The sequence below is a fragment of the Mytilus galloprovincialis genome, chromosome 7 (genome assembly GCF_965363235.1).
Source record: "Mytilus galloprovincialis chromosome 7, xbMytGall1.hap1.1, whole genome shotgun sequence".
NCBI lineage: Eukaryota > Metazoa > Mollusca > Bivalvia > Mytilida > Mytilidae > Mytilus > Mytilus galloprovincialis.
In genome coordinates, this window is record NC_134844.1 from 31,860,508 (window position 1) to 31,875,441 (window position 14,934).

The following is a 14,934-nucleotide window of genomic DNA, read 5'->3' on the forward strand; positions in this document are numbered from 1 at the left end:
TCACCATTTTTTTTCCAGTTTATTGTAATTATTGTAATTTGCCATTTAGCCACTGTTCCAGTTTAACATGAAATTTCCTGAAGTATGTTTCACTTTTCCCTGAGATTTTTGTAATGTTCCATAAAGCAAGTTTTCACTGTTGTTTTTAAGACATAGGCCGATCCAGGCCACCCCCCCCCCCTTTTCACAGAAAAATTTGATTGATTATATAGGGAATCACTGAAGCGTGACTGGAGTGAGGCCCCCCTCCTTAGGTCAGTCAGCGGGTAACCCCTTACAAAAAGTTCTGGATACGCCACTGTAAGATGATTGTAATTCACAATGCAGCCAGTTTTTAATATGGCATCATATCTTTGTTTTTTCAAAGTCTATATTTAAAGAAGAGAATCATTAATTTTGACTACACTTTTATTGAAAGTATAACTATAGTAGAAGTATAACCAAACCTTCAATCTGTCACAAGATTCAGGTATTTCTCATTATTTTACCAATGATGACAGATTGCCATTAATTGTTTCAATTTATGGACCACATTCATAATTATATAAATATTATAATTAATTGCAACGCAGTAATTTGGTTATTGCAATTTAGGTTTTCATTATGAAAACAAATCAGAAACATTATAAGTAGCTTTCTGAGGAAACTTTTTTGCAACTTCAGAAATATTTGAAAGTTTTTACTATCTTTTGTTTGGCATATTTTTGAAATGATGTGCTTATATAACAGAACAGGATATGGGGATAAAATACATGAGACATTAACTAAAGAAAATGTTTTATATAAACCTGAATATTTCGTCTTGGTGATTCTGTATATTTTTGTACTGAACATCCATCTTAATATTTAAGGAACTTTAATTCTGTACAAAGGGACATGCATTTTTCTCCAAATTACCATTTTCCCCTCCAAGCATTTCAAGTGTAAAGTCTAACCTTAGTGCACACGCTAAAATGTCTTGATAATCATTGAATCTTATGTTAAATTTTTTGGCAGGTTTTCTATAGGTATCACATGTACATATCCGCAATTAGGCACCGTCCATATTTATACAAATTTCCCCTAAACTTAATTTTATCAGTGATCCATGAAATGAGGTCAATGTCAGACAAACTCTGACAAGTACAATATACAATTATTGTATACACTAAAAAAAAGATGGCCTATGACTTATGGTATTTGGAGAAGCACACATGACCAAGAAGACTTGAAGCTGACCAACAAATCATTAATATAAATTTAAGAGCATATTAATATTGTCTCTTGGGGATGAACATGTTACAATTATTCTTTACACTTAATATACCTATTATGTTATAGTATCTGTGAAATGGACCTTATCACAAAACTTAACATTGACCAATGAACCATGAAAGTGAAATCAAGATTAGGTGACTCCTTCTGAAAGACATGCATACCTTGCAATGATTCTGTCTACCAAAATATAATGGTCCTTTTACTTCTATTATTGACACAAAGTGCAAAAATATAATGAGATATTAACTCTTTACAATTCTAATTACACTTGGAACCATTAAAATGAGGTCAAGGATAACGGACATATGCCAGACAGAAACTACAGATCATAAGGCATCTGTAAACCAGAATGGATTATCTAGCTCCTCTTTCTTCTGAAATATGTAGCGTTATACAAAGAGATATCACTGCAGTCACTGAGTAAGTTGCATGGAAGACAAAAATTGTTTCATGTAAAAAATTGTAAAACTATTTAATAAATAACAATTTATTTCAAATAACAACTGATAACAAATAAATAACAACACCATAGCTGCCTGAAATGTTTACATTGCTTAAAATTAACACTACTTGCAATATCAATTTAGATGAATGATCTGTATGATTATATTTTTGAAATGCTCATACAAATAATGGTAAAAAACCTTTAAAAAACGAAAAATTGATGATTGGTATTTGAACCATATAATGAAAGTCAGTTTGATATATTGAGGGATGACATACTAACAGCAAGAAAATAGGTATCAACTGTAAAATAAATATTCATTGAAAACACCAAAATATATAATCAATCAAAATAATAATTTCTTTTCTCAGTCTCATAAAAAGAATCAATGAATATTTTTTGGAGGTTTTTTTATTTAGAAAAAAATTGATATCAACTATTTCTGTATATGAAGTATGTAGATGTTTTTGATACTTTAAGTAAAAAAAAAGTGTACCAAAAAATTTAAAGAAATATTATATATTCAAACAATAACAATTAAAACCAGGTTCACCGCAGGGCGTAGCTTTATACGACCGCAGATGTCGAACCCTGAACAATTGGGGCAAGTACAGACACAACATTCAAGCTTGATACAGCTCTGAATTTGGATTGTGATCAAATTTTGACATAATATGACTTTCTGACACAAAACAAATGTCAAGATCTTACAAATCTATTGTGCAATATTGTGCAATTAAAGATTTCTTCTTCAAACTTTTCAAAAATTTGGAATCTGAGAAATTTGGGGAAAAAAATTGAAAACTACTACCACCCACTTTTTTGCAATTAGTCCAAAACCTGACATTCCTTTATATATAATTTACAAGAAGTGTAAGGGAGGTATATCTGAACATACCCAACGTTATATATTAAATGTTACCTCCCTTACACTGCTTTTAAATTGTCTTAATTGTCCATTGACCAAAACATTTTGAGCCATAACCCCCAAAGTCAATCCTAACCACCCCTTCATGGTATGGAAAGTTGTGGAATAATTTCAGAGATTCATACACTTAAACACAAGTTATTGTTTGGAAACTGCAAAAATGCTCATTTTGGGCCCCCTTTTTGGCCCCTAATTACTGAACTATTGGGATCATGACCCCCAAAATCAATCCCAACCTTCCTTAAGTGGTATTGAACCTTCTGGTAAAATTTTATTGAGAGCCATTCACTAATACTAAAGTTATCGACCACGATATAATATTATCATGATTATACGACGCAAAAAATTTTTGCGGTCGTATAACAAAAAGGTCAGAACAACATTCTGTAATAAAGAGCTGCACCATGAGCGAAGGATACACCAATAGCTTTTTAAGGAATAAGTTCCATAACTCCTCAATCACATATCAGAAATTTATAAGGGAGCATATTATAGTACATTTGTGTAGACATAAACCAGTCACCAAAATTTCTTGAAGACTCAAAGTATTTTGACTTATTGTCCAAAAATTAGAAAATCTCCCTTTTATATGAATAAAATCTCAATATTTGGAAACGTAAAAACTAAAATTTATAAAAACAAAAGGGAGCTTACGTCAATAGATATTAACAATTCATAGATATTTTATGAAAATAGGTGAAATCTTTTTGAGCAATTGTTTGACATATTGCAGACAGACAGATGAACAGAGGCTCACCATAAATCGTCCCATTAACAGGTGTATTAAAATTTAACACTTTCACCACTTTTATAAAATTATTACACCAAGAAAAGCTTTAGTTTTTCATGAAACATATGCAAGTCAAATTCTTAAAAAATTGTCAGAAATGAGATTGGTTAAACATGTGTCTTTCAATTTTAACTTGTCCTGGATCAAATTATTCTGACTAGTAACTCATCATAATTTTTCACATAGAATTGAAGAAATGAGGTAATTTTTATTGAGTTATCTCTCTTCAACAGGTAAATTATTATTCCAGTTACAAAAATAAAAAAAAATATAAGCACCTTCTGCATAGAACAAATAAATATTATAGTATTCTTTTCATATTTTGAGTTTACTAATGCTTTTGCTTTCTTATCTCATAGTTTATTTTTTCACAATTGCCCTATGACAAATTTTCTGAGTATCAAACCATTTAAACAATTCAAATTCAGTTTTGATCCATCATTGACCAAAAATATGCCTCCTTTGGCTGGCATGATAGATATTTACCATATGATACCTGTGTAACTGTTCATTTCGAATCTCAACACATAAGAAAACCTGTCATGTAAGGTGAGTAACGGATATAACATGGCCCCTGCTGCCTGTACAACTGTTTATTCTGAATGAATTCATAAACCTTGCCACTCCTAGCAATACCTGCGATGTCAGGTGTCTAATGCATGCATTCCTTTGCCAACTAGATTTCTAGCAATTCTTGTCATATCAGGTGTTTCACAATGTAACACAATCCCTGCAGTCTGTAGAATCCTAGCAATACCTGTCCTGTCAGGTGTCGAATGGTTTGTTGACTTGTAGCCATACCCGTCATCTAAGGTGTCTCACCTATGTTGCACAATCCCTGCTGCCTGTAGAATCCTAGCCATGGCATGTCAGGATCTTATGGATGTTATATAAGCTGTGTTATACAGTTCCTGCTGCCTGTAGAACATTATGCTTAGTATAATTTAACCATATGACTGTTGCAGATTTAGTCTGATAACTTCCTATCATTTCTGCACTTGTATGTCCATCCACACTGAAAAAGAGAAAAAAAATGTACTAAACCTACATGAAGCAGTGTTTGTGAAGTAAAATTTCTTAAAGTTAGTAGTCAAACAAGACTTAGCATCCATGACCATGTTAAACTTTCAATATTCTATCATATTTGATTTACTGTTGATCAAAAATAAATGCAATTTTTTTAAACTAACAAAATGTGATTTTTGGGTCCTTTCGTAACTGACTATGCAATTAAGGAATAACAGTACTGTAGTTGAAGAGTTGCCACCGTCAATTGTAGATTTGACGGTCGCAAATGCAGTTTTACTGGCGACGCGTAGCGGAGACAGTAAAACGGAGATTTGCGACCGTCAAATCAAAATTGACGGTGGCAACTCTTCAACTACAGTACTGTTATTCCGATTCTAATGCATTTCAAAAAGAAATAATACGATAAAACTTGGAAAAATGTCTAAATTTGACAAATAAAAAAAAATCCGCGAAACTTCATGAATGATTTTGGCGCAAAGACGTCATGGGTAAACGTGACGTCAGACAAATGAAAACTTACAAACTGGAAGTAATTACGTTACCTGTACGCTTCAAATTCGGATAAAATAACTTTAAAACGGCGAATTCGAGGTAGGTGTTGTTTTATTTTGGATTATATAGTAGTAATCGAACATTTGTTGATTCAATCATTTCAAAATGGTTGTCCCTCCTTAGTTACGCCTGGTCAACTGTGGATTTGACGGCAACTTTAAGCCAATGAAAAAAATTGTTACATACAAACTGCATTAGAATATGGGTTTTGCTAGTTGTTGAAGGCTGTATGGTGCTCTTCAGTAAAGTTGTTAATGTCTATGTTATTTGGAGGAAAGTTGTTTCATTGGGAAAATTATACCATTTTGTCATGTAGTAGCCTTTTTTTTTTTTTAACTAAATGGGAATGGTCATTGATAAAGGCCATGCAATGCCCTTTAGTTGTTTACACATTATTGTCCTTTGGTCTCTGATTGATAGACATGATATTCACATGTTCATTGATATAAAGTTAACAGGTTAAACACTGCACCTTGAAATGAGGTCATTGTATATACTCAATGGAGTTGATAATTGTTTACTTACACTGTGTTGTTATTGTTGACACCTTTCCTAACATCCCAAGCCTTGATACAGCAATCTATTCCACCTACAGATATACAACTACAATTAATTACATTCTTCATTGTCTGAATATGGATACTTCTCCTTTATTTGACCAAAATAGCTATAGTTGCTGATTGGCTGGTAAAATTTCATGATAATTTCTAAACGTTTATAATAACATATGTGTCAAATATATGCATGGAATCAAATTTGCGGATTATAAATTTTTGCTTATTTTTAGCAGAGAGAACAAAATTTAAAAAACATTCCGATAACTTAAAAGTGCACATGCAAAGGTATTGAGATAAGTTTTGAATCCACCAAAATAATAACCGTCAAAATATTTCGTATACCTTATTCAATGAAAATCAAAATTTGACATCTGTGAAAGTAACCCGCTATACAGTAAATGATAAGTGCATAGACTTTTTACAAGTATCACTACAAACATTGGCTTCATGAGAGCCGTGGTGTAGTGGTTAGTGCATCGGACTACTAACACAAAGGTTCCTGGTTCGATTCCCGTCTGGGATGAAAATTTCAGGGACTGAATTTTCGGCTCTCCCTTGACACCATTTGCGAGTATGGTCTTGAGGAAACGATTATAGTCTGTCGGAAGAGGATGATAAATGGCTGACCCGTGTTAAGAGAGAGCCATATATCTTGCACGTAAAAGACACCCTTGTAGATTTTGAAAAAGAGCAGGCTAATGCCGCTACAAGGCAGCACTCGCACCGGCAAAGTGGAAAGGGATTAATATAAGTTGCAAAACTTGTTTCCCAATCCACTATAAATAAATATGTTTAAACTAAACATTGGCTTGTAAGCCACACAGGATTTACCAAGATTCACATTTGTTTGGTTCAACAAACTAGAGGCTCTCAAGAGCCTGTGCTGCTCACCTTGGTCTATTTACATATTAAACAATGGACGCAGATAACTTCATGACAAAATCGTGTTTTGGTGATGGTGATGTGTTCGTAGATCATTATTTACTGAACATTCTTGTTGCTACAATTATCTCTATCTATAATGAACTTGGCCCAGTAATTACAGTGGAAAAAATTTATGAAAATTGTTAAAAATTGACTATAAAGGGCAATAACTCCTTAAGGTGGCTCCTGGGTACAAAAATTTCAGCAAAAAACTAAACCTTTATTTTTTCATTACAAGTTTTATTTATTACACTATTAGTTATTACTTTATGATATGGTACAAAAATCAACCCAAAAATTTTATTCAGTTTGGCCCCAGATGACTTTTAAAATGTTTACATCATTGAAAAAGCTCTAAATTATCTCCCTTTGGTGCAAAAATGCCATTTTTTGATATTAGATTTGAAATATCTTTTCTAACTCATCGGTGACCTATATTTTTGATTATTGTTTTCAAATAAGCTGTACATAAACTAAATCATTGTAAAATTTAAGCGATTTCTGTAATTAGGTTATTTTTTTATTTCGATTTTACATGTATTTCTCCTATTAGTTCAACAGAAAAAAAGGACATTAACAAAAATGTATGCTTCTTCCAGAGGCAGATTGTGAGCTTAAATGAACGGTGACCCCATCTTTTTATTTCATTTTTCTTTTAAGTATATGATAAAGTTCATTTATAAAAAAATATAGCGAAATCCTATATTAGAAAAAAAAATTGATTTACACCCAGGAGCCCCCTTAAGGGGTCAATTGACAATTTTGGTCATGTTGACTTCTTTGTAGATCTTATTTTGCTGAACATTATTGCTGTTTACAGTTTATCTCTATCTATAATAATACTCAAGATAATAACCAAAATCTACAAAATTTTCTTAAAACTACTAATTTGGGGGCAGCAACCCAACAACAGGTTGTCCGATTTGTAAGAAAATTTCAGGGCTGATAGATCTTGACCTAATTATCAATTTCGCCCCCACGTCAGATTTGCTCTAAATGCTTTGGTTTCAGAGATATTATAAGCCAAAATCTACATTTCACCCCTATGTTCTATTTTTAGCCATGGCGGCCATCTTAGTTGGTTGGCCGGTCACGCCACACATTTTTAAAACAAGATACCCAATGATGAATGTGGCCAAGTTTGGTTAAATTTGGCCAAGTAGTTTCAGAGAGGAAGGTTTTTGTAAAAGAATACTAAAATTTTTGAATAATGGTTAAAAATTTACTTTAAAGGGCAATAACTCTTTAAGGGGTCAACTGACAATTTTGGTCATATCGACGTATTTGTAGATCTTACTTTGCTGAACATTGTTTACAGTTTATCTCCATCTATAATAATATTCAAGATAATAACCAAAAATGGCCAAATTTCCTTCAAATTACTTATTTCGGGGCATCAACCCAACAACGGGATGTCCGATTTGTCTGAAAATTTCAGGGCTGATAGATCTTGACATAATTAACAATTTACCCCACGTCAGATTTCCTCTAAATACTTTGGTTTCAGAGATATAAACCAAAACCTACATTTCACCCCTATGTTCTAATTTTAGCCATGGCGGCCATCTTGGATAGTTGGCAGGGTCACGCCACACATTTTTAAAAATAGATACCCCAATGATGATTGTGGCCAAGTTTGATTAAATTTGGCCCAGTTGATTCAAAGGAGAAGGTTTCTGTAAAAGAATACTAAAATTTTTGAATAATGGTTAAAAATTGACTTTAAAGGGCAATAACTCCTTAAGGGGTCAACTGACAATTTTGGTCATATAGACTTATTTGTAGATCTTAGTTTGCTGAACATTATCGCTGTTTACAGTTTATCTCCATCTATAATAATATTCAAGATAATAACCAAAAACGGCCAAATTTCCTTCAAATTACTTATTTGGGGCAGCAACCCAACAACGGGTTGTCTGATTTGTCTGAAAATTTCAGGGCAGATAGATCTTGACCTAATTAACAATTTTTCCCCCGCATCAGACTTCCTCTAAATGCTTTGGTTTCAGAGTTATAAGTTAAAATCTACATTTTACCCCTATGTTCTATTTTTAGCCATGGCGGCAATCTTGGTTGGTTGGCTGGGTCACGCCACACATTTTTTAAACTAGATACCCCAATGATGATTGTGGCCAAGTTTGGTTAAATTTGGCCCAGTAGTTTCAGAGGAGAGGATTTTTGTAAAAGTTTACGGACAACGGACGACTGACGACGGATGCCAAGTGATGAGAAAACCTCACTTGACCTTTCAGGTTAGGTGAGCTAAAAATAGAGCTAACTGATTGGAACAAAATTAAATGCACAAAGAGTTGGACTTCAGTTTAACATATTATTTTATGACTAATTTTGGTCACAAGATATATTGTGAAAAAAGGCCAGAGTAATGAAAACAAATAAGTTTATTTTAAAAGTTAACAAACCTGAAGCTAGTAGTGTACTGTCTTTGTTAAAGGACAAAGCATGTACTGTTTCTGTATGACCTCTAAGCTCTTTAAACAAAGTCCCTGTGTTCAAGTCCCATACACGGATTCTTCTGTCATCTCCTGAAAATCAGAAATAAACATAAAATATAACATTTTCCCCCTAATAATATTTAAAATAAGCATAGAATATTTAACCTTGAATTTACTTTTGTTTTTATAAAATTTTAAAGTAAGTGTCATTCAAACCAAGGCTTCTTCTATAGATATAGTCAATGGCAATATTACTTTTAAATATTATTTGTTTTTAAGTCATATAAGATAATCTAATAACTACATAATGTGAATTCCCTATATTCATGTATATATACTATCACTGCTTTATAATAAGCCAATTCGCCTATTCAGAAACTAAAGGACTATGGGTAATTTCAATGTTTATACCAAAATGAAAATAACATTCTGTCATTGGTTGAATGTCCATTGTTTAGAACGTTTTAACCCAATCACAACATTTTGGTGTATGTTTTTGAAAATATTACCCAGAATGCATTAGATTCTGAATAGGCAAATTCATAAAGAAATCCTTTTTTCAGAATATTCAATTTACCTGCTGATGCTAAATACTGTCCATTTAGTGAGAACGCTAATGCCAGAATGGTTCCTCTATGCCCCTGCATTAGTCTAACACTCTTCCCATCCTGTAAACTCCAGAGACGTACAGTTCTATCACTAGAACCAGTTGCTATGTAGTTGCTATTGGGATGGAACTTGACACACTGAAGAAATAACATTTCAAATAAATTATATCAGTATTTTCAACATAAGAACCATTTAAAATCTGTTAAAGATAAACAGATGAACACGAAAAATAATAATTAAAACCAGTATACATATGTTATAGGAAGTTGAAATGTGATCTATTGCTGACTTATGGTAGCCAACTATAAGTATTCAAAAAACATAGATGATGAATGATGGCTATTTAAACCATTACAATGTCAACATATATTTGTTCCCCTTAACAGATGTTCCACTAGAAACTTTGTTATAACCATGTCATAACATGTATTCCTGTTGGAACAAATATTCTATACCATTTATTCAATTAGGAACATTTACTGTAATATTTATTCTTGTGGAAATAATATTTGGAACTTATATAATGAAGGAACTTCTATTTCATAACAACACAGTATAGCATGCTTTGGTATAGTTGTTCAGTGATTGTCGATTGTTGATGTGATTCTTAAGGGGTTCTCGTTTTTTTTTTATATAGATTAGACCATTGGTTTTACACTTGTCATTTATAGCTTGCTCTTTTGTGTGAGCCAAGGCTCTTGTGTTGAAGGTCATACTTTGACCTACATTGGATTACTTTCCACAAATTCTGACATGGATGGAAAATAGTCTCATTGGCACTCATACCACATCTTCTTTAATCTATCACCTATGTGCTGGGCATTTAATAAAATTTCATTAAACTAACAAGCATACTAGTCCTTGGTTAAAATAAATTTGCAAGTATTTGCATATTTAAAACTTTTATAAGATGAATGATGGATATTAAAAACATCGCACAGTAAAGCATGCTCACATATGTAAAACTTTTATAACAAACAAGCTTACATCTATGTCTGCTGTATGACCTACAAATGACCTTAGAGGGTATATTCTGTCTGTTGTCCACAGCTTAGCTGTTCTATCTTGGGAACAACTTGTAAAGTAGTCATTACTATTGCTGTAACAAAACAAAAATCATTTATAACGTCTGTTAATAACAAAATTCTTCCAAAAATAAAGTTGTCATACCAATACTTGTTTTCATTTAAAATAAATATGTGTTACAATCCAAAAGAAAGATTACATTTTAGAATTTTTATTAATTCATGTAAGTCTATCATCAAATAATTTAATTTTGGATGTAACACGTCTTCTGATTGACTGATGTTGTTTTGTTTATCAGCTCATAGACATAATTTTGTCATGTGACTGTGATATCATCAACGTTTTTTCATAATTTACTACAGTTTAAAATGGAATTTAGAATTAAATTATTATTATAGAAATGACTAATACTTTTTCTGTTTTTAGGCCTGTTATTCAGTGTGCACCACATTTTTTATGTTATTTTTTCATAGACAGAATTTTTTTTTACAGTCATGCCTCAATTAAACCAAACATTGTATGTAAAACACTTAACATACCAGAACAGTAAAAAAAAATTCGTAAGGGTTCCACGGAACCCAATGTCTCGCCTACTTTTGCTGTTAATAGCAGACTCAACAAAAATGAGGAAAAACATCAATAAAAATTTCCCTCTCGATACTGTCTTTTGATTGAAAGAAGCTTCCAAGTTTGGTAAAAAATCCAGGATAGTTTATGAATCTAATAAATGTTTTATAAACTTTAACTGCAGACTGTATGTAATGTTAACTGGAAGAAAAACTAAGTCCATTTATAAGTAAAATACGGAAAAAGTGATTTTTTTTTTTTACAAAATTTACTTCTGGATACTTTCTTATGATCAGAAACAAGCTTTTGTCTAAGTCCGGTAGAAATTCAGTATAGTTTAAGAAAGTTATTAAAATTTCAAAAACTTTAACCACAGAGTGAATATTTGTTGACGCCGCCGACGACAACGGAATGTAGGATCGCTTAGTCTCGCTTTTTTGACTAAAGTCGAAGGCTCGACAAAAATGCAAATGAAGTAAATTGGTTTTATTTGAAACTACCTTCCTGTGTAAGAGATAGTTCGTTTTTGAATTAATTAAATCGATTAATATTTTCTTTCTTTTTAAAATTTTCAATTTCTGAAACCATCTAACTTTTACTGTTTGATTTGCAATAAGAAGTAGTTTGTGGGTATTTACTTTCTAAGCTTTATAATGCTACAATATTGGTATTGATACTGGAAACACTGAATGCCCTGGTGGATGAGTTGAGGGATTAAAATAAACCTTTTAAAATAGTCCATACCTGATGTCGATATCCCATACTGGATAATTATGGCCTTTGTAACACACTTTGTTAGTAAAACTTTCTAAGTCCCATAGTCTGACTATAAAATACATATATAATGATATAGAAAATAATGATATTTTAAAAGTGAATTAAATGTTTTCCATTGTTCAATTAAACACACTTTTTGACAATATCACTGAATAGATCAGAATGAGAATTTTGCAGTATTTTATATGATATGATTTTGGTATGTATCTGTGTAATATTGGATTAAAATGAAATCTTTAATAAGATGAATTTGGTGATTAAAATTATAAAGGTGGCTGGGGGGGGGGGGGGGGGGGGGGTCTTTATCCATCTTGGATTTTGAAGTAGCAGCTAACAATTGGTCTTATTCTTAAGTGAAATTTGCAACTTTTGAAAGTAGTATATCATTCATGAGCAAGACTTTTGATGATAATATAGAAATTTAATTTTTTGTTTGATTATTTTTTTTCCCACTTTGCAACATAAGGGGAGAAAGCTCAGATAGAAATCAAGAAAACTCAGAGGAAGTAACTTTTATAATAGAAAGTGTTGTGAATTTGCTTATTTTAATATGTAGCAAGAAAACAAGTGATCCCATATTTTCTTTTTCTTATCTGAAAGCCTGTTATAAGAGCTATCTTAGGCCAATTAAAATTAATTGATAGATTTTCATCCCCGCCCGCCCCTCTGAAATCGCCCCGCCCCGATTTTTTTTATTTTTAAAACTTTACGATTTCCGGAATTTGTTCATTTCCGTTTCCGGTAAACGTCAAACATTTCGTTTCATTCAAAACTTCCTGTTTCAAATTTCGGTTTTCGTATTTCTTCCGAGTAATTTAAAATGATTCTGCAGCTCTATGGTGACAAATCATCTACCGAGAATAGAGATTGATTACGAGAAGGGCATGAAATACTCGGGATTCAAGTAATACGCTGTGTCCAAGAACGCAAATTGCGGCATGACACACATTTCTGTGATTAGAACCGTTGATTATTTTATTGATAAAATGACTTTGTGTCAGGAATTTTTGACTATGAATTATATCCAAAGAGCAAGAATCGTGGAACACATTGGTACAAATATAACTGGATTAAACCAATTGACACAAGCACGAACTTGTTAGATTTATGACAGTATATTGAGTTCAAAAAGTCGGCAAACATACACTTAGATTTACCCATGGCTATTGTTTTTTTGTTGACAAAAAGCAAACACCTTCTGTCCCAATACCCTCAATAGAGTCATTAAACAACTTCTTTTTTGTTTAGTTCATGTTTTACATATTAATTATATTTGCATCTATAAGAAGAATCATAAAAGCACCAACCCTATTATTTTCAAAACTGTTTGAGTTTTCATTTTATTCTGTACTCATAATTCTTGTGTTGCATACCAATGCATATTTGTTCCAAAAAACATAAATTTGGTGAAGGATGTCCAACTGAAGAGAGCATTTCTCGTATGTTTATGCCGTTTACTAAAAATAGGTTGCTAAAGCAGCAATTACATGTAGAACCGTGAGTGGTTGTCAACACTAGATTTTTATTTAAGATTTGAAAAATATGTACGATTCCTTATAAATATATGTATATACATGATATAAGCTTATTATTACACTTGGGTATATGAAGAACACGTCACAAGAGGGTTTCATAAGAAATAAAAAATAAAAAATAAAATCCTCCCACCCGCCCCATTTTTTTCAAATATTTGGATGAAAATCTACTAATTAATTTTAGTTGGCCTTATCACAATTTATCTTAAAATTCTTGGTATAGTTTTCTTTTTATCACACAAAAAGACTCCCCATCCACCTCCATTTTGTTGACTTTTGAAGCATTCTTCTTCCTAATAAAGGCTAATGACAGAATGTAAGGTTTTCAAAGACTAACCTGAGCCATCTTCAGATCCCGATAACAAATATGGTAGCTGATTAAAGAAACAGGTTTTATACACTGCACCATTGTGTGCCTTTAAAGTTACACTTTCTTCATATTTTGGTGAGCTGAAAAAATAATTATTAATGTGAGAAAATATGAGCTGAAAAAAAAATTATTACTGTGAGATTAAACTATTGTGAAACAAGAATGTGTTCCCAGTACACGGATGCCCCATCGGCACTATCATTTTCTATGTTCAGTGGACCGTGAAAATGGGATAAAATCTCTAATTTGGCATTTAAATTAGAAAGATCATATCATAGGGAACAGGTTCATTAAGTTTCAAGTTGATTGGACTTCAACTTCATCAAAAACTACCTTGACCAAAAACATAAACCTGAAACTCGCACTTTCATTTTCTATGTTCAGTGGACTGTGAAATTGGGGTCAAAAGTTTAATTTGGCTTTCAAATTAGAAAGATCAAATCATAAGGAACATGTGTACCAAGTTTCAAGTTGAGTATCAACTATCGTAGGTGAGGCATAAAAAAGAATTATGATTCGATTTAAAATGCAATGACATATTTGTATCAATTATTGTCTCAAAATCATCCATTGTAGAAATTGCAAGGTTTTATTTCATTGTCTACCCATCCTCATCCACAATCCACAAAGTTTTGTATCCCAACTATTTCTCAATGGAAAGGGATGATAACCTTGAAATTAATAATAAATTAAAGTTACAGAAAATTATAAATTCAGAAACTAAATGTGATGTTTTTCTACTGACTATTGTACAAAATATGACAAGAAGAACATCACAATAATAAAATCTCACGTTTAATTTTATACAATATGAGGAGACTACATGGAACATCACAATAATAAAATCTCACGTTTAATATTATACAATATGAGGAGACTAAATGGAACATCACAATAATAAAATCTCACATTTAATTTTATACAATATGAGGAGACTAAATGGAAATTGCATATTATAAATTATCTGTTATCCATAAAATATTCTCAAATTACAATTGTCCATTTGCCAATTACCGATTTGATTCTGTTATTACACACTTTTGAAAAAAATTACTTCCCTTTGTCAATTGTAGACTGGTTCTATACCAGACAAAATTGGCTTTTGCCAATGCAAA

General features: G+C 31.9%; 1 protein-coding gene across 1 annotated transcript in view; it reads right to left on the minus strand.

The window, feature by feature from the left end:
* Window positions 1-1,728: 1,728 nt before the first annotated feature.
* The window catches only part of LOC143082769 (TAF5-like RNA polymerase II p300/CBP-associated factor-associated factor 65 kDa subunit 5L), a 31,071-nt gene continuing 17,865 nt past the window's right edge, over window positions 1,729-14,934 (minus strand). Inside the window, exons 9-15 of the mRNA XM_076258624.1 lie at window positions 13,787-13,899; window positions 11,882-11,963; window positions 10,532-10,643; window positions 9,513-9,681; window positions 8,903-9,025; window positions 5,527-5,590; window positions 1,729-4,435 (exon numbers count right to left, since the gene is read on the minus strand). Coding sequence (XP_076114739.1) covers window positions 4,321-4,435; window positions 5,527-5,590; window positions 8,903-9,025; window positions 9,513-9,681; window positions 10,532-10,643; window positions 11,882-11,963; window positions 13,787-13,899 — 778 coding nt within the window. The 3' untranslated portion in view covers window positions 1,729-4,320. The remainder of the gene's footprint in view (window positions 4,436-5,526; window positions 5,591-8,902; window positions 9,026-9,512; window positions 9,682-10,531; window positions 10,644-11,881; window positions 11,964-13,786; window positions 13,900-14,934) is intronic.